We start from the raw sequence: 21542 nt of genomic DNA on the forward strand, positions 1-21542 counted from the left end.
ACCACATCAATCTTCTAAAACCTTGGGATGATCGAGAGGCATGCTTAGTCACCCAGGAGACCCTTCCCCAGAAGGATAACTTACACGAGCAAGTGAGGATATCACCCGACTTAACACCAAATCAAAAGGTTGAGGCAGCCGACATGATTAATCGCAATCGAGATGTGTTCTCTACAAAACCAGGGCGGACGACTGAGACCTATCACCATATCTGCATGATCCCCGGAGCCAAGGTAACACTGAGACCCTGCCGAATCTCAGCAGCCAAAAGAGAGGAAATCAAGGCTGAAGTAAAGAAAATGTTAGAATTAGGCGTTACTGAAGAATCCTACAGTCAGTGGTGCAGTCCAATAGTTCTAGTGCCTAAACCTGACAGTACCATGAGATTCTGTAATGACTTTCGCCAACTGAATGAAGTATCCCAATTCGATGCATACCCCATACCACGCATCTATGAACTGGTTGACCGACTGGGTAGTGCCCAATTCTTGACTACACTGGATCTGACAAAAGGGTATTGGCAGATTCCCCTGATCAAAGCAGCTAAAGAAAAGACAGTGTTCTCCACCCCGGACAGGCTATTCCAGTACACAGTCCTCCCTTTTGGGCTACATGGGATCCCAGCCACATTCCAGCGCCTCATAGATAAGCAGCTGCGCCCCCATACTAGTTATGCAGCCGCATATCTAGATAATGTCATCATCCATACGCCAGACTGGGGAACCCACTTGGAGAAAGTTGGGGCCGTACTACGCATCTTAAGGTGGGCTGGCCTCACCACTAATCCTGCTAAATGTGCCATAGGACTAGCAGATGCTAGGTACCTGGGATATATTGCAGGAAGGGGTATAGTGAAGCCCCAAACTAATACGCTAGAGGTGATTCAAAACTGGCCCCGGCTGACCCGAAAGAAGCAGGTCCGTGCGTTCCTAGGTGTGGTAGGCTACTACCAACGTTTTATTCCTCACTTCGCCAGTATGACAAGTCCTCTAACGGATCTGGTGAAGGCCCGAGGTCCAGACATGGTGAAGTGGACCGACGCAGCAGAGAGGGCGTTCATAGACCTTCAGACAGCTCTCTGTAATGACCCCATACTCATAGCCCTGGACTTTACCAAGAAATTTATTTTGCAAACAGATGCTTCCGAGGTGGGATTGTGGGCGGTTCTGTCGCAAATGATTGGAGAAGAAGAACACCCAATCCTCTACCTAAGCAGAAAGCTGCTCCCAAGAGAACAGAAGTATGCAGTAGTCGAGAGAGAATGCCTTGCTGTCAAATGGACCATGGAGACACTGCCTTATTACTTCTTAGGCTGGCGATTTACTCTTGTGACAGACCATGCACCCCTCCAGTGGATGCAGAGAAATAAGGAAAATAATGCAGTGGTTACCAGGTGGTTCTTGTCCCTCCAACCATTCCAGTTCCGCATTCAGCACAGGGCTGGACGCCACCACGGCAACGCTGATAGTCTTTCACGAGCACACTGCCTGGCATCCCAAGTTGCCCAACCCTATGGTGTTGAGCAGAGGGGGGGATATGTGATGGGGCAAGGCCAGATGATTACAGTAAAGTACTGAGAAACAGGTATGTTTGCCCCAGGCTAAACAAATCCCTAGTACCCTGGTAACCAAATGGCAGTTGCTCCAGGTAAATCAAGGCACCTGGGGCCAATTAAGATCTTTCTAGAAGGCAGTGAAGATAGCTACTTTAATTAGAACACCTGCAGCCAATCAAGGCAGGCTAATCAGGGCACCTGGGTTTAAAAAGGAGCTCACTCCAGTCAGCCAGGGAGGAGCCAGAGGAGAAGGAGCGTGCGTGAGGAGCTGGGAGCAACAGGGCAAGGAGCTGAGAGTAAGAGAGAGTGTACTGCTGGAGGACTGAGGAGGACAAGCATTATCAGAAACCAGGAGGAAGGTCCTGTGGTGAGGATAAAGAAGGTGTTTGGAGGAGGCCATGGGGAAGTAGCCCAGGGAGTTGTAGCTGTCATGCAGCTGTTACAGGAGACACTAGAGACAGCTACGATCCACAGGGCCCTGGGCTGGAACCCAGAGTAGAGGGCGGGCCCGGGTTCCCCCCCAAACCTCCCAACTCCTGATCAGACACAGGAAGAGCTGACCCAGACTGTGGGTTCCACCAGAGGGAAAGATCACTGAGGTGAACAAATCCGCCAATAAGCGCAGGACCTACCAAGGTAGAGGAGGAACTTTGTCACAATATTCATAAATGATCTGGAAACAGGGGTAAACAGCGAGGTGGAAAAGTTTGCGGAGTATAAAAAATTACTCAAGACAGTCAAGTCCAAAGCAGACTGCGAAGAGTTACAAAGGGATCTCACAAAACTGGGTGACTAGGCAACAAAATGGTAGATGATATTCAGATTTGATCAATGTGAAGTAATTCACATTGGAAAACACAATCCCAACTATACGTACAAAATGATGGAATCTAAATTAGCTGTTACCACTCAAGAAAGATCTTGGAGTCATTATGGATAGATCTCTGAAAACATCTGCTCAATGTGCAGCTGCAGTCAAAAAAGCTAACAATGTTAGGAACCATTAGGAAAGGGATAGACAATAAGACGGAAAATGTAATGCCACTATATAAATCCATAGTATGCCGAAACCTTGAATACTTGCATGGAGTTCTAGTTGCCGCATCTCAAAAAAAAAAACTATATTAGAATTAGAAAAGGTACAGAGAAGGGCAACATACATTAATAAAGGTATATAATTTTCATATGAGGAGAGATTAAAAAGTGAGACTCTTCAGTTTGGAAAAGAGACGGCTAAGGGGGGGATATGATAGAGGCGTATAAAATCATGAACAGTGTGGAGAAACTATGGTCCCCCAATTAAATTAATAGCAACAAGTTTAAAACAAAAGGAAGTATTTCTTTATACAGAAGAAGTCAGCCTGTGGAACTCATTGCCAGGGGATGTTGTGTATGCCAAAACTGCAACAGGGTTCACAATAAGTAAGTTAATGGAGGATAGATCCATCAGTGGCTATTAGCTAAGATGGTGAGGGCTGCAACCTCATGCTCTGAATGTCTTTAACCTCTAGGCTGTCAGAAGCTGGGAGTGGACCACAGGGGATGGATCACTCGATAACTGTCTGTTCTGCTCATTCCCTCTGAAGAACCTGGCGTTGGCCAAAGTCAGAAGACAGGATATTGGCCAAATGGACCATTGGTCTGATCAAATATGGCCATTATGTTCTTAATTATTTCTGTTCAAAGGCAACATTTTTTGCTACTGATCTCAGTGACAGTAGCATCAGACACTTGGGTTGGATTTTTAAAAAGGATGAAGAGTTAGGCACTCAATACTCACTGAATTTCAGTGAGATTTGTGTGCCTAACTCTCCTAGACTCCTTTAAAAAAACCTTGAACATGTCTTCTACTGACTGTGTGAAAGTAGAATGAATTATATTGTGAAAATAGAAAGGATTAAAGAAATGTTGTCTGTATCTTTAAGCAAAGATGTTGGAATGTTGCAACCAGGTGTCAGGAATACGACATTAACATAGAACAATTGCACCGTTTAAGGGCAATTGGTGAAGCATTAGCCTTAGATCGATAACAGTTAGTAAGGAAATAGGATATGCATGCTGTGCCCCAGCTGAATTTTACTGTTTTGGTATCTTTGTCCCTTTGTCTAATTCCCGCTCTTTTCTGTATAAATAAGACTGTTTGAGCCTTGCATGGGCGCTCACATATTCTGAATGTTATTGGCAGAGCGCTGTGCTAATAAAACAGAGTGGTCTGACAAATTGTGAGTCCTGATTCTAACTTTGACAATTTGGAGGTTCCACCGAGATGGCAACCGTCTTCACTGGGGCTGTGTGATTCCTGACTGTTTTTGTGGGATGACCGTGGCAGCCGGCACCTGGGCATTTGGCCCAAGCGGTCCCCCACTAGAGCGGAAAGGTGCACAGCCACAGTGAGGTCTACGCCATCGAACCTGTTGGTTCCCACTCTGTTCTGGTAGGGATCCCGGGATCTGACATCAGGAATCTGGTCAGGTAATTATTTCTGTGTTTTGTCCGGACTGAGGACTGTCCTGTCTCTGTGTCTATCTGTCCTCTTGTGGAGTGTTTGAGTCTGGGTGCCGTCTCTGTCTGGGGATCGGCCGACCAAGGGGTTCCTGTCCCTGCGGTCTGAGTGAGTAAAATCTGCACAATTGCAGCCGCACCACACCTTGGGTAAAACCCTTAGAAAGCAAGGGCAATTGAGGCAGTAGCCTGTGGGCTCCTTTTATGTGTTGCAGCAGGCATCGCTCTGACAAACCTGAATTTCCTTCTTGTGTGATTGGTGTGTGAAAGTCCTCCTGTACTGGTAACCAGACGTCTAAGCTGGGACAGTTCCCTAAATGAACGCCGGCTCATTTATGTATTTAGGATGGGTCCAGACTCCTGTAAAAAGGGTCCAGACTCCTGTAAATTTCTGGGAAAATGGTCTAGGCTAACTCAGGAGGATCCCAAAACTCAGTGGCCACTGTTAAAATCTTGGAACAAAGACTGAGTGGACGTCTTAAAGGACAAACTCGGCCAACCTAAAACTAAATTGGCTAAAGGAGAGGTTAATTGTTTCATGCAGTGGTGGGAAGAGGCAAACCATAGGTAGACAAAATCAAAACTGGCCTCTCTCACTTATTCAAATAATAAGTTTAAAAGCTTTATTAAAAGCCTCCTCTCCCACCACTAGACCGAGCGCTCCCCTTTACCCCGTTCTCCAAACCCCGGATCGATCCAAACCCCTTCATACTCCCATCTCATTGTAAAAAGGACAAAAAGTCCCTTATTCTGTTCCCCTTTGTTGTCTGCCTCAGAAACTGATTCTTTATAGTGTCCCACTACCAATTCAGCAAGGTTGGGGGCGAGGAGGGGGCTCCTCAACTAGCCCCCACCCTTTCTGGTCCCTTTCCTTGAACATTTCTTTCAAAATTGTGAAATGACCACAATATCATTCACAAACGGTTCATTGAAAAAAGCAGGATCGGGCCCAGACAAGCAGGCAAGCAACAGAAAAGAAACAGGTTGAAAGCCCTAAGGGAATAGTGTCAGGAGTAAAAAAAAAAAGTAGTAAGTGCAGGCATGAACCCCTGGAACAATACTTAAAAGGGTGAAATCTAAGGTGATAAAGGTGTCATTTTGGAACATAAACAAGTGCTTTAAGAAAAGAGAGTGAAAAGTTAACTATAAAGGCTGGAGAAAATTAAGCAGTTAAACTTTGTGGAAAATGTTAAAAAGGACCATGTTAAAGAGAGAGAATTCTTGGTTTCTTTGCAGACATTCTGAAGGGAAAATGGGCCCTTTTCCAGAAGAGTGCCTGTAAATAATCCATATATATATACAGCTATGTAAAAACAAAACAGTGTAAAGGAATGTTAAGGAAAAGAAAATGTGTATGTATCTATGTCTGTGAAAATATGTAAAGTTCTAAGAATCTAAACCAGCACATCTGGTTTGTAAAACTACTGTTTTGTAGGTGTAAGATAAATTGATTTTGTTTTTGTTTTTAATGCCACTAAAAATTCATTTGACTCTTTAATTCAAAGTTGCAAAACTGACAGACCTTTTTGCAAGACACAGGTAATTAGTGTTGTTTGGCTTTGGGATTTAGCATTTAACCCTTAAGGGGTAACTTGATTCTTTACAAAAATTAAAATGTTTTTAAATGAAGACCAAGTCATGGCTGCAATAGGGCAGTCAGAATCAGGAGAATAGGTAGAGATTCTGGAGTCTTTTTGTTTGGTTGGTTTGTTTTTTTGTAACAATAGCAGATAAGAGCTGTAATGACAGAATAAAAAGTTAACAGTGACCCTCTGAAGCAACAGCAGAGGTGAGGTGCACAAAACAAAAAGAAGCAATGTTAAAAACACTGAGCCTTAAAATGACTATGTGTAATCAGACTGTCACTTTAATAAAAGTACATGAAAACTCTGTAAAAACAAAACAAACAGTTATACCTTATGTAAAAACTAATATGGCTAATGTTTTTGAAAAGTTATAGTATAGAAAGAATGTGCATTTTCCGTAGGATATGTGCAGCGTATATTGTAAAAAGGGATGTAAAAAAAATAAAATGCAAATGAAACATGCTGCTGAATTAAAATCCTATTAGGGCTCCAAAAAGAGCCGCAATAGGCTGTGTTTTCTTTTTCAGATCCCTGTGTGTTAAAACAGAGTCTCTGAGCTCTGCTGATGGCTTTGAATCCAAAAGCCTAGCCTGTGTTAATGCAAATTACCTAACTGATAAAGAAAGGTGAAAACTGCCAGCACAAACGAAGCTGCAAATAAAGAACATACCTGGTCAGCAAACAAACTGCCTACATAAAAGGCATGGTATAACAAGATACCTTTAATAAATTTGATGCTAATGTTACTGTTAATATTAAACATTAAAATAACTTTAATGTTAGTGAGTACCCCTGTAACAACTTGTAGTGTGTATGATTTTTGGAAAAATCCTTTAAAGTAATATGGTAATAATGCTTCTCAGCTATTACCTGTAAATAAACTTAAAGCTTAACACAGCAGGGAAAACATTACAAACTTGGTCTGCTATATAAGAGGCAAAACTTGAGGTACACCACCTCATGAATTTAATAACTAAACAGTGAAATAATTCTTGCATAACCCTTAAAATGTAGAAGCCATTAAAACCTGGCCTGCCTATTTAAAATAAAAAAAACACACAGGAAAATATGGGGGTAATTCCTCTGTTTTGCCTGCAGTCAGGAAGGGTATTTGTAAAAGAATGGAATCTTTAAGCAATAATCAATGCCACCCCAAAAGGGGCAGAAAAATGTTCTTTTTGTCTTTCAGATAATCCAAAGTACTGTATAATGGACTATGTGTATGTGTTAATTCTTGGGGAAAAGTGTTTAAAAAGTGTTAGCAACTTACCAGAAGACAAATGTACATGTAATGTAAGTACTGTGTTTACCAATAATCACATTTACTATTTGCCACAACAACAACAACAAAAGAGTCTCCGCTTACTGTAAGCACTGATTTAGCTGAGTTCTCTATCAACCTTGGCATTAAATGGCAAACAGTTACCAATCATCTGTTAAAAGGTAAAAAGGTAACATGGCTCCTAAAAAAATAAAAACAAAAATGTCGAAAACTGAACTATTCATATTATACACGCAAATGGAAACATGTTAAAAATTGCCACTGCATAAAAGCATAACAGCTTACCATTGGTATAACATTTTCTGGATGGTCTCCCACAACTACTGGCATACTAATGTTACTACCCCTAATTGTTTTTGGTTTTAAATTGTATGTGTTTAATTGAAATGTTTAAAATGTGCTGGTGGATAAAACAAATGTATGTAAAGCTAAAGCCACAGGCCCAAATCACCTCCCAGTATTTTCTATTACGTGGACTAAATAAGAAGTGACACTGGCGATTAATAATCTTAGTGTCAAAAGGGGGATATGTAGGAGCAGGATTTTATAATGTCCCATAAGAATTACAGTGTCCCATAAGAATTACAGTATAATTTGATTTCATCCTGCTAGCCATCTTTTTTAAATACCAGAAAGAAATGACCCCCTGGGACTATAGGATTCTGTTTTCCCATATGCATTACAAATTGGGCCCTCTCTAACTCTTTGTTTTAAGATTTAGATAGTAAGAGACAGGATTCTCTATTGTGTCTGTGTTAAGTAAATTAGAGAAACATTTAAGGCCTGGGTCTCAATGTAAATTGTCTTAGTTATCAATTGTAAAACTTAGCAAGGTTTAATTTGCAATGTTTTTTTTGTTCAATATAAAATAGTACTGTTTGTATTCTCAAATCTATTTGTGTGAATGAGGAATGTATGCATCAGGAAAAGATAAGGTGTGAAGGCCATTGTTACAGCCAGAGTCAAGGGATGGCTGTTAAACTGTCTGGCATCTCAGAGTGGATACATGCTTTGCAGTGTAAGAATGCACAGACCCCAGTGAACCAACCACCACCTCAGGACCACGCAGAGTCAATTTTTTTGACTCCAGAAGAAGACGTAGAGGAACAGCCTGCAATACCTTACAATCTACGCTCTCGTAAGGGTTGCCAGAAGCAGATGACTACATAAAGCAAGGCCCAAGAAGAAGCAGTAGTGAGCCGAGCGCCTGCTGCCTGGTGGACTTAAAACTGTGAGTGCAGTTCCCTCAGTTGAGGTTGTCAGAACCAGAAGGGCCTTGCCTCCAACATGCAGCTCTGGTAGCGCCTGTTCCTCGGCTGCTGGTATCTTAAGGTCTGGGGTGCACACAATGACAATTCTTTTATCCAGCAGCAAGTGTGAATAGCTCAGACCCTTATTATTTCTAAATGCTGGGTCTGCAGCCACATCCCAGCCCACTCTCAAACTGGTGTTCCTGTCCTGGCTATCCCACTCAATTACCCAGACCTCACTGGAGGACCTTGTCTGTTTAACACAATATGGAACAGTAATGACACCTGGGAAGAGGCTATTGGCAGTTCCTTTACCCCACTTGGGGGAGCAATACACCAGGCAAAAAGGCTCCTAAGTAGTTAAATTATGGCAAATAAAACCAGAGAAAGTTTAAGAGCCCTGGCCAAGGAAACAGAGGCGATCGGACAGGTGGCCCTCCAGAACCGTCAGGCATTGGACATAGTGCTCGCGGCCAAAGGAGGGACCTGTGCTCTCACTGGAAAACAATGTTGTATGTTTATACAATACCAATAAGGTAATAGATCGCTATAGCCACTTAGAACAAATCGCATATCTTCCTCATGAAGAGCTGAGTTCTTTATGGAAGTGGCTAAGTAACCTGTTCAATTTCTCTGGCATAGGAAACTGGTTGTTTCAGGGAGCCCTAACTATCCTGTTTGAAATCTTAGTGATTTTTGTATGCTTTCAGTTAATCTGTTGTATCCAGAATTGTGTCACCCAGATGGCTGCCCCAAAACAGAGTGCTAATATAATGATTTTGAATATCACTGATGAACAAAAAGATAAGAAACGGTTAATTTGTGGAACCCAGTAATTGTTGGTCATGGCGTGCGCTTGACCAAAAGGAGGGATTGTGAAAGTAGAATGAATTATATTGTGAAAATAGAAAGGATTAAAGAAATGTTGTCTGTATCTTTAAGCAAAGATGTTGGAATGTTGCAACCAGGTGTCAGGAATACGACATTAACATAGAACAATTGCACCGTTTAAGGGCAATTGGTGAAGCATTAGCCTTAGATCGATAACAGTTAGTAAGGAAATAGGATATGCATGCTGTGCCCCAGCTGAATTTTACTGTTTTGGTATCTTTGTCCCTTTGTCTAATTCCCGCTCTTTTATCTGTATAAATAAGACTGTTTGAGCCTTGCATGGGCGCTCACATATTCTGAATGTTATTGGCAGAGCGCTGTGCTAATAAAACAGAGTGGTCTGACAAATTGTGAGTCCTGATTCTAACTTTGACAACTGGTTGTAGCTTTTGGAGAGAAACAAACCAAACCAAAGTATAAAGGGTCCTTCAATGGGTGACAAATAAGAAATGTTCCTGTAGCTCAAGTAATAGATGTCTATAGGACCAGCTGACTACTCCCTGCTCTGCCAAGGTGTAGTTCACTTTGGAGCAGTAGTAGTCTTTCCGTAACTATAACTGATCTATCTTGATCTTTCTTGTAACCGCCCAAAAAAACCTTCTGCTTTTAAAAGTTTAGAATTCAGGCTCATTAATAATTAAAATGTCTGATATTTTTGAATAAATTAAAGCACTTTTTGAGATTACAAGATTCCTTTAAAAAAGGCTTCTTTTTGAAAACACTGAGGTATCTAACATCTCTGTGCCCCACCAAATGAAATCAGACATCACCGCAAAATCCATAATTTAAGCAGATTTTCCCTGATGCAGTGTCACCATTTCTTAAGCCAAGTACAGAAGCACAGTGAAATCTTTGTAAATGTCAACCGTTTAGATACTGATGTGTGAAATGCCATTTTCAACAAGGATGTAGGAATTTTTTTTTAATTGGATATTTGAAAACTAGACACAATTGTTTATCATTCAACAAAATGGAGACAAGAAAGCCAATGGAGAACAGATACTATGAAAACCCCTGTTGTCAATGAGTTCTTTCAGCAGCTAAAGTAAATGTACTGAGCTGATATATCATTTATATGAGCTGAATGCATTTGTATGTCATTGAGGAGCTCTTTTTCATAATCCTTCTGTATGGGCAATAATATGGCGATCGCTTAACCACTCCTTCTTGAAGTCTTTGCTAACAACATTATGTTGGTGTACAACAAATATGGCACACCAAAACACTCTGCCTAACCTTTAAAGGAAATTAGTGCAAAATACGTTGATTCTTTAATATTAACCTGCAATTACAACTTTGGATACGATCATTATTTTGACTAGTACAATTATGAATAAACCATTCTACCTTATTCATTCATGCATCCAACGAAGTGGGTATTCACCCACAAAAGCTCATGCTCCAATACGTTTGTTAGTCTATAAGGTGGCACAGAACTCTGCTGCTTTTACAGATCCAGACTAACACGGCTACCCCTCTGATACTTGACACCATTCTACCTTGTTTGCTTGTAAGCTATCCTTGGCCTGCTATTACAAATTTTTGAAAGTGATGGGCCTGAGGTCTGTGCTCATTTTGTAAGTGTACTTTTGTGCTCAGGTTTACAAGTGCATGTATAAAAGGGTCTTTTAGACCCACTTGCCAATGCATACACTGCAAATAAACACATACAAAGGTCTCTAAATGTATTAATTCTTTATTCATGGAAACCAGATATTTTGTCAATAAATGACATTACACACTTTCCATACTAAAATGAAAACAAGTTCAGCTGGTATTGAAATAGATGACAGGACTTCAGACAGATGCCTGTCAATCACTTCATCCATGTCTTTATACTGACCAACAATACCAACTTTCAAAGACATCATTATGGGGCTCTGCTATATAACGTCTACATTTTTTCCTAGAAGACACTACATTGTTGAAGGCATTCTGCACGGTTCTCCTTGCGGTATATTTATTGTACATTCTTTAGTATCTGATTTAGGATAATGTACATCATTTGCATATAACTAAGACTGAAGTGTTCAGATAAGACAACAAATGCAGTTTTTTGTTAATATTCAGCTCAGATAATGAATCATTTTTCTGAACAAGTTTAAGTTACTCATAAATCGGGGCTTCTGAAATACTCATCTAAAAGAGAATAAAAGTATTTAAATATTGTGAAGTTACTTACATTTGGTATCCTTGTCTTACTATTCTCAACTGTATTGTTCTCACAACACATTTTAAACTACATAATCCAAAATGCCATTAAATTACTCTGAGGAAAATTCCAGACTTTGAATCCACTCATTTCCACACACAGGGATGTAAATGACTAATCAAACTACTACTAATCTCATAGAAAGAATAGATTACACTGGATGTAGAGGAAAAAACATGGGTTATTTTAACCAAACTAATGCCCCAACCCCATTTTCTTTTTGGCCCGGTCACAGTAAAAAATTAATTTGTATTTCAGGGAAATATTTTGACTATCATGCTACTTACACTCTTTAATTACGAAAAGGGTAACATACAGCTAAAATGTGTGTGCATGATTAATATTCAACAAAAATGCTTACCTCATCAAACCCAGCCGCCTGTAAGTCTTGTAGCATTTGTCGATTGATTTCAGATGTTCCCCTGGCTGAGGAGCTGGTTTCATTTGCAAAAGGCAGCAGGGAGTTTCGAATTTCTTGCAAAGCTTTATGGTATGTTACAAATTTGGGGGGATTTCGGCCTTGTCTGGGATCTTCAGCTGACATTTTACCCATATTGTGCTCAGCTTTAGCAGCATCTGAGGGCTTAGGCAAATTCCTAAGGCTCTCTCGTATTTCTTGTAACATTTGCCGGCTGCTGCCAGTGTAGTTACTAGCAGGAAAAGTCTTAGGCCTCATTTGTCTATATCCTTCCGGCTTCTCACTTCTCTTCATGAAAACATGTATCTATGTAACCTCCACCAAGGATTCAGTCACAAAAATTTCAAGAAAGGCTCGTTGGTAGTTTCAGAACTCACTCTTAAGCAAGAGTGAAAACATTCACCACTACTTGTAGTTCCAACAGTGCTGAAATTCACAACAACAAAGTCAGCCACCCTGTAACAAAAGAACATTCAAGTTACACATGCTGTTAACAGTGAAACATTTGCAGGGCATATATTTCCTCCATATTTACTAAATTCATCATATGCAACTTATCATTCATGCAGTCTTTAACCATTCTAAATTAAGAACTATTTTGGCCTGGCAACATTTAATTAGTAAACAATGTTTTAGTTGCCTCTCAAGTCTAAAGATCCCAAAATTGGGGGGGATTGAAATCAGGTTTATCAAACTTTGGGAGTAAACTTGTCTTAAAATTATTGACAATGATAAACACTGCTGATTTTTTTCAAGCAGGGAGTGTACAGCCATCAGTTAACTGCAAACTTAACTATAATCTTTGAAAGAATCCCTTGGTACCTGCTACAAAAACTAACTGCATGCTTGAGTTATTTTAAATTATGGCCCAAATGTTTAAATCCTGAAACTTGCTTGAATTTAATCTCACCTAGAAGACAAGAGAGGAAAATATATATAATTTACTTTCCTCTTGACAGTAGTTTATCCTGATCACTGTCCTAACAGGTTGCTTTACTATGCTACTATTTGAAACACAACCTATTAGCACAGCTGAAGGATTATCAAAGATCTACACATCAAAAAGAATGTGATCTAATGGACAAAGAATGGAGAGTAGGAACCTGGACTCCTTGATCCTGTTTCTTGCTCTATTTCTACTCACTGTGATACCTTGAGTCAAGTCATTTGGCTCTCCATCACATCAATGCACTGGAGTTTGTTCCCCATCATTCCTCCCACCTTTCATTTTAAAGGACATTAATAATTTAATCATAAAACAGATTTTTTTATGAATATCATCTGTTTCAATTTCCTAGCTAAATGCAGATGTCCGATATCAGCTTTGCTTGAAGAGAAGAGCTCTGTGTAAGCTCGAAAGACTGTCTCTCTCACCAATAGAAGTTGGTCTAAAAAGATATTACCTTACCCATCTTATCTCTCTAATATCCTGGGACCAACACGACTACAACTCTGCAAACAATTTCAAATAGCAGGCTATCTGAAACTGTGATATTGTAAAAACTTCAGTGCAACAGACTATGTGCTCTTACAGTATCACAAAAACTGAAATATATTTAAATTAGCAAAAGTGAACTCAATACAGTAAACGGTTTCAAAAGAAATTTTTCAGTGTTTTATACAAAATGATAACACTGCAAGTTCTCATTAAATATAATTTTCAATCAAAATTTTATATGTTGGTTTGAGTTAGCATGAAGAATTGTACTTCTTCCATGCCCAGTCAAACCATACAAGCTGGTTCTGATACCCCTTGTCTTATGCTCCCTTTATAATGCACAATATATGCCTGAATATGAGAATAATGTATAAGACTCATCATTTTTTAAGCTCCCAAATGAATGCCTTACAAAACCAAGTAAAAATCATCTGCTGTGTACAGGTCTAACATGACAAAAATTGGCATCAAGCAAACCAGTTGGGGAAGAAAACAATGGGAGAGGAAGGACGGTGACACTAATAAGGTTGTGAATTGAAAACAACCTACATACAAACTTTAATAGTTCTAGTAATTTATTTTTATAATATGTCATAGATTTTAAGGTCAGAAGGGACCATTAGGATCATCTAATCTGTCATCCTGCATAACAGAGGCCAAAACCTCATCCGACAAATTCTACACCCAGTCCATAACTTATGTTAGAACTATATCTTTCTAAAAGGAGATACTATACAGTCCTGATTTAAATATTGCATGTAATGAAGAATCCATTACGTCCCTATGTAAATTGGTCCAAGTGTTACAATCTTTCCTCCGCCATCCCTTCTTGGAATGGGGGCATGTGATGAAATACTCTTAAAACTTCACAAAGAGTAACGAACAGTAAAATGACTATATTTACAGAAAACTACTTCAGATTATAAAACAAATTATGGGGTAGGCATGTATGTTTCTCTTACAAGCATTACAGCTGAGGGGGGAGAGAAGTGTTAGATGTGCCAAACACTTGCAGCTCCCTCTCTTGTGGATGCTCAGCACCTCTTAAAAACAGACCAACTAGTTTTTAGTTCTGCAGTAGGATCTTAACCATTGATTTTACCCACCTTGTGCATAAAACCAAACATTTGCCTGCATTTGTCATGCTAGTGACAGTAGTTTCCTATGCCATTTCCATTCCAACCCTGTTTTCACATGCTCTTAAACTTCTACAAATGTCACCCCTAAGTTCTCCCATGACTGGTCATTGTCGCAAATTCAGCCATTTTGGGGATGAGGAGAATCCGGGGGGGGGGGGGAGAGAAGAAGAGTCTGAACAAAAAAAATTCAAAAAAAGGTTTTCCTATTGTAAAAATATTTTAAATTTAAAGAAAAAGGTTAACTAACATGGGTAGAACCATGCCATATTTCATGAAAATAATCCTCAGTGTGAGATGCCTTTGAATGTTCCTGTAAAAGTTGTTTTTTTATTTTGACTCAGTAAGGAAACAAATGACACTGTATACACAGAGTAAGCTTTTAAACCAAGCTCATAAGGTGTGCACAGATAAGGAAGATCATATTGGTTAACTTATGTGGTAAAAAGTTTCAGGTGGTGGAACAAGACAAGCAGAGGTGTGCAGAAACACAATGGGCCCCTGCTCACTCAGCATGCATCTTATAAAGTAAAACCCATGCAGCTTCTAAGGCTCCCCAGGAAAGGAACTCCATCCTACCAACAAAGTAAGGTGCAAGGAATGGGGCATTCTTGTGATACCTTAATTTTATTTTTTTTTTATAGGCAACCTGAAGAAAACAAAGGCACAAATCCCCTCTTTATTACATGTAAAGGTGGCCTGAAAGTGCTGCACTGTGACTGCCCAAAAAAGTTTTTCTGCTTCATCATCTTAGAAATATCAGCAATGCCAAACCTTCTCTATATGGTTTTGCTGGATGCTTTCCTTGGAGGACCCAGACAAGTGGAAAGGGCACTCTCTCATCCCTAAGTTAAAGAGACAGGATGTACACAAAAGCCTTTGTCTTATCAGGCATTTGAGTTAAACTGGTGTATGTAAGTACTTTTAACAGTTTGCATAACAATTACTCTCTCTCTCAATCCAGTTTTCATTTTTATGATCTCTCTCATGTCACAAATCTCTACTTGTTCATGTTATTTTAACACAATATATAATCAATTTTTTTGTAGTCTTGTAATGTGCGTTTTTATGCTGCTCAGTGAATAAAGCAGAAATCTTTAGGTATATACTTCCAGAGACTAGCAGGCATATATAAAATATTACAAGATGCAACGTTTGAATATAAATTGTAAAAAACAACAAAAAACCCTCAGCCCTGTATAATATCTATTACAGAAATAGTATGGGATTACACCTCTACCCTGATATAACATTGTCTTCAGGAGCCAAAAAAACTTACCATGTTATAGGTGTAACCGTGTTATATTGAACTTGCTTTGATCCACCGGTGCGCACAGCCCCGCCTCCCCCAGAGCACTGCTTTACCGTGTTATATCCAAATTCGCGTTATATCGGGTCGTGTTATATCACGCTAGAGGTGTGTATCAAGAGTTATAATACATATAGGCAAGAGAACATAGTTAAGCTTCTCTGTGCAACCTTAAACTCTTAAGTCAGGAAATGTAAAAGTTAACTGCAACTTTAACATTAAAAAACTTCAAAAAGTCAGAAGTTTAATAAATAAGTAGTTGAAGTGAAATATGATAAAGCAAGAAGTGTGCAATGAGTTATTAAAAACTGTTTAAAATCATTATGCTTAGATAAACTGATTTTTGTTCTTTACTTCATTTTCTTTATTTTTTATTGCCTTTAATGTTTGAAATGTGACTTCAATGCGAGTGTTTGAATAAAGACACAGTTGTCACAGAGTCCCCAGGCAATGCTCTGGAACTGCTCCCCACAAAGCCAGTCAGGACTTTGGAGAGCCTCCTCTCCCTTGGAGCAGACTTTTTTAGGACAAGAAGCTCATGTCTTCACCTCCTGGGTCTCTCCTTGGAGCATCCAGCATCCTCCGCCCCTCCGTGCGCTTCCCACAGCGAGGCCGCCCCAGCAGGGTCCTGGGGAAGCCACAGGGTCCTGCACCCGCAATTTGCAGTCAGATGTGACTCTCAGCCAGCCAGTAAAACAGAAGTTTATTTGATGACAGGAACACGGTCTAAAACAGAGCTTGTAGGTACCTCCGCCGGGTCCATTCTGGGGGGCAGTGAGCCAGACCCCCACGTCTGCACTCACTCCTTGTCCCCTGCCAGCTCCAGACTGAAAACCCCTCCAGCCCCTCCTCTGCTCAGTTCCTTCCCTGCACCAGGAGGTCACCTGATCTCTTTGTCTCCAACACCTTCAGTTGGCACCTTGCAGGGGAGGGGCCCAGGCCATTAGTTGCCAGAAGACAGAGTGTCAGACATTTAGGTGCACTGGCCCTTTGCTCTGTAGCAACCATACACCCTTATCCCAACACCTAGATATTTAAGAACTGCATAGGGGACACTGAGGCACCAACACAGTATTCAGAGAAAACATTAAGAACATTCCTAGTTCATCACATCTCTCCCCCCTTCGAGACCGAACTGAGCAAGGTCACTTCAGCCAGTGACCTGGGGAAGCCCCAGCATCTGTCCCATTCCTTGCTGCGAGTTACCCCAGGACAGTCCAGTTTTGCTCCCTCCCTTAGGTCGAGTGTGCTTGATGGCACTTGCAGGCCGCATGTAGGAAGGTTTATGTGGCCTGAACCCTTTTGCCACCCCAATACCCCAGGGGTTCAAACTGGGATTCTTCCAGCACTCTGGTCTGCAATTCGGGCTCTCTTGGTTAAGAGCCCCCCCCACCTCCCTGGCCAGCTCTGGGCTTGGGCTCCCCGCCTTGTGGCCCAGATACAACACCTCTGCCGTCCCCATCTACACTTACAGCTTTTACCATCAGTCCCACCTCCTTGAGGCAGCCCAGCACCCTCGTGTCCCAAAGAAAGGTGAAGGCAAGGGTAACTTATTGCCAATTTTAAGTGGGACTTGTTCTTGCTTGGCCAACATAATGGAGAAGGAAGTTTTTCTGCCTCCAAGAGATTGCATTAACAGCTACAAAGAATAATTGGCTACAAAAGTGAACATGGCGTTACATTTTAATAGTTCTGCAAAAAAACCCACCATCATCCAGTAAGAAGGTACTCAGGGGGTATAAACTTATTCAAGACTCCATTCAAAATTATCTGTAAGACTAGATGACTCAGAAGATTAGTAACAGAACATTTAGGTTACTGATTAGAATTCAGTTGAAGCTGGTAGCACCCAGAAGTAATTACTATCTCACCACTACTACATAAGCTACTTAAAATGAGTTTTGTCAGTCCACGCTATGATAGACAACCACTGCAATTTAATCTGACTACATATTTTTCAGGGAACAATGCGGACTGAAGGAATTTTCCTATATAAAATTTGCATACCCCTGTAACTATGGGGAAAAGTGGAGTGTGAGGGGGAAAAAAAGTTGCTTTGCACTCTTATGCTTTTCCATAATATTGTTTGGTGCTTAGATATCTAGGGGATAAGTATCTTTTAAATACCTAAGCTAAACAGACTTGCCACCCTTGAAAGGCTCTGTGGTCAAATGGATAGGGCACTTAACTGGGAGTCAGATGACTCGGATTCTATTCTGTTTGACAGTTACTTATGTGGCCGCTGGCAAGCCACTTAACGTTGTGCATCAATTTTCCCCATCTATAAAATGGAGATAATTATACTTATCTTTCTTTGTAAACTGCTTTGAGATCTTCAGATGAGGAATATTATGTAATAAGTGTTACATATAAATTATTGTTTTCTTGATGGTTTCAGCAAGACAGACCAAAGACCAACGGGCTTGAAAACTGAATTGCTTTGAAGCCAAACTGAGTTGGTTCCTCAACTGAGATTGTCCCTCTATCTTAGGGAAGTATGAGGAAGCAAGTATTGCCACAGACTGTGATATATTTGTTCTGTGTATAGGGAACCTCAAACCCCAAGGCTGTCAAGTCATCACATTTCATAAACAAGGAATTTACATGCCCACTTTAAAAGTAAAAAAGTCTTTGCTGGGTGGTCAACACCACTCCCTTCATCTTGCACACTGAGCCAGGAGACAATAACTATTCTCTCTGTATTTGAAGAACCGATGATAGCCCCACTTGCAATTCTGTAAACATTGTCCATCAGTACATTTTCAGCTGCATCTATCTCCACTTCTCAAATGAAGCTGCATCAGTTTGCCCTTTCTTTCCTTTTAAGGAGACAAAAACCAGGGTAACAGGTTTCTTACTTTCCAGGCCAAATTCTCAGAATATGTTTATTGATCCTAGAAATATCTGTACTGATCTGCCCTAGTACTTCTATACCCCTGTATTTCACAAAATATTGGGCCTTAAAAATGGAGGTTGTTTAAGCCAAGAAAATATAAAACTTGAGAGCTGGGAAGAGAAAGTCTGACAATTTAGGTAGTTGTAGCTCAATTTGAGAGAATGTGAACAGTTGCAGCTTCTGACAGTACCACGTAAGGCCTTTCAAACTTCACTGGGAAAGAGAACCATTTGAGTGGTAAAAATATTAATGTTTAAGTTTTATAAAACTATCACAAAGTTGTACATAGTTATTATTTCATAACTGCAACAATATTTAAACACTCAATCCTTAAAAACTGTAATTAGAATAAACTCATTTCTCCCGCCATGCTTCACTTCTAAATAATTTAACCAGTCCAAATTTCTCAATCAAGACTGTCATGTTAGAGGTAAATTCTTTACACCCATTTAAAAGCTGGTATTCTTAGTTGCTTTCACATAGTGTACAGAAGTGATCCTAGTAGCTACAAGGACAGTAGCCACTAAAATCACATTGTATTTGCCATAATGACAGAGACGTACTAAAGTAATTAGAATAAAGCAATTTTAGAGGTACAGCAGCTCATAGACCACCAGGGCTAGAAATGAATGTGATACTGCAGATGAAATTCAGTGTTGCCAAAGTAATGCACATTAGAAAACATAATCCCAACTATACATACAAAGCGATAGGGTCTCAGTTAGCTGTTTCCACACAAGAAAGAGCTCTTGGAGTAATCATGGATAATTTTCTGAAAAACACGCTCAGTGTACAGCGGCGGTCAAAAAAGTTAACAGAATCTTAGGAATCATTAGAGAATGGTCAGAAAATAAAACAGAAAATATCACAATGCCACTGTATAAATCCATGGTATGCCCACTCTTTGAACAATGCCTGCAGTTCTGGTTGCTCCATCTCAAAAAAGATATATTAGAATTGGAAAAAGTCCAGAGAAAAGTAACAAAAATTATTGGGGAGGGAGAGAGGGTATGGAACAGCTTGCATATGAAGAGAGATTAAAAAGACTTTTAACTGTTTAGTTTAGAAGACAAATATGATATGATATAGGAAAAGTTCACAGATGGTATGGAGACAGTGAAGAAGGAAGTGTTATTTATCCCTTCACATAACATTAGAACTAGGGGTCACCCAATGAAAGTAATAGGCAGCAGGTTTAAAGCAAACATAAGTACTTCACACAATGCAGTCAATCTGTGGAACTCATTGCCAGGGGATCTTGTGAAGGCCAAAAGCATAACTGGGTTAAAAAAATAATTAGATACATTCACAGAGGATAGGTCTGTCAATAGTTATTAGCAAGATGGTCAGGGACACAACCCCCATACTCTGGGTGTCCCTAAGCCTCTGACTGTCAGAAGCTGGGCATGGATGACAAGGGATCAGTTGGTAACTGCCCTTGTTCTGTTCATTTCCTCTGAAGTCTCTGGCACCAGCCACTGTTTGAAGCCAGAATACTGGGCTACATGGACCAATAATCTGAGACAGTACGGCGATTCCCATGTTCTTATGATTTCCTCTTCCATAGTATTACAATGGTTAACAGCTTTTGTTTCTAACTCTGGTGCTTTGCAAAATATTGGAACAGGACAGTCACTGATCCCTCAGATCAGCATTGTATTTTGGCACAGACCATGAATGTATAGCACATACCAGACCTGGGACCAATTTAGTTTTCAACCTATATACAAAAATTCAGAGCAACATAAATACTATCTGCCAAAGTATCAGATTCTCCCTTATCTGTGACAGCTGGGTAGTTGGAGCTGAAGATTGGACTAATGTGTGAACATCCACCAAATTTAAATCACTATAATGGGATATTCATTGGACACCAATAGACAAACAAATTAAACCAAGTTTCACTTAAATGAAAGTATGTTAGCCAAAGCTGACCTAGTTTCATACAACAATTTATTTGACTAGAGGTCAGTGCCAGTAACAGCTGAAGAGACCATATAGGAGCACCATGTTGAGGGAATAATCTCTCATCCAGTGTCTCTTCCTCAACCTGGTGTCATCCCAACCCCATAGTCCTCAAAGATTAATAGATTTGGGTCTCCAGTCAGTTACGCACAAGCTTTCAATTACCCCTCTCCCCTATCTTTATTTTGTAGGACCGAGGGGAAACGTTTCAAAGTTTAATCCAAGGTTGAAATATACAAAAGCTCCAGCTGCAGGGGAGAAGCGCGCAGAGAGGCAGAGACCCCAGACCGTACCCACCCCGGGGCACAAACTGGATTCTAGTCGGCGCCGCCCAGCCCCTCTCCAGTCCCCAGAGCAGCTAGGGAGAGGCGCTGGGCAGCAGACGGGGAATCCCCGCCGGAGACATGGATGTGAGGGACACCCCCAGGGATAAAGCGCTGTACCGGGGCGAGGGGATCTGAGCAGGAGCTTGGAGGACTGGAGGGGGGAAATGCAGCAGCCGGGCAGAGTTGCAAACGGGCTGAGCCAAGCGGGGAGACAGGAGCAACCCCCCCGCTTGCGGCTCCCGAGGGCACGGGGCGGGGAGGGGCTGTTATTGTCTCCACTCACTCGCGGGGCAGCGCCCCCCACCGTGCCGAGAGGCGGCGGCCGGGTCACAGTCACGCACGAGGCGCGGTCGGGACTCGCCTCCCCCGGGCGCGGGATCCCCCTGGTCGCGCTCGCCTCCCGGGACAGAGCGGGGCGCGGGTGCTCGCGGAGCCGGACCTACCTGCGGGGACAAGGCGGCGGCGTCGCCCCAGGCCCACGCGTGTTGTGGGCCGCGGCGCGCTGCGTGCGGCGCTGGGCTCCGCCCGAGGGGGGTGGCGGCAGCGCCGTTCGGGTCCCCGGTGCTGGTGGCAGCTCGTCCCCTCCCCCACCCCCCGTGGGGCTCAGTTCCGGGCCGCCATGTTCTCGGTGGGTCTGGCGCAGAGGGTTTCCCGGATATGGGCAGTTCCCGGCCTCCTTTGCGCGTATTCCCTGCTGCTCCCCCTGGGCTGGAATGCGAGTAGCTCGGAGTCAGCATTCCGGGCCGGGCCCTGCGCGGGGGGGGTGGGGGAACGGG

At 41.4% G+C, this 21542-nt stretch overlaps 1 protein-coding gene across 3 annotated transcripts in view; it reads right to left on the reverse strand.

Annotated features, from left to right (window-relative positions):
• The window catches only part of LATS1 (large tumor suppressor kinase 1), a 56094-nt gene extending 34552 nt beyond the window's left edge, over positions 1-21542 (reverse strand). Inside the window, exons 1-2 of one of the 3 annotated variants that reach the window (XM_030556544.1) lie at positions 21210-21542; positions 11640-12152 (exon numbers count right to left, since the gene is read on the reverse strand). In XM_030556544.1, the coding sequence (XP_030412404.1) occupies positions 11640-11990 (351 nt within the window). In that variant the 5' untranslated portion in view covers positions 11991-12152; positions 21210-21542. The remainder of the gene's footprint in view (positions 1-11639; positions 12153-21209) is intronic. The other 2 variants (XM_030556542.1, XM_030556543.1) reach the window with 2 other exon arrangements.

Source organism: Gopherus evgoodei, chromosome 3 (assembly GCF_007399415.2).
Source record: "Gopherus evgoodei ecotype Sinaloan lineage chromosome 3, rGopEvg1_v1.p, whole genome shotgun sequence".
NCBI classification, from domain to species: domain Eukaryota; kingdom Metazoa; phylum Chordata; order Testudines; family Testudinidae; genus Gopherus; species Gopherus evgoodei.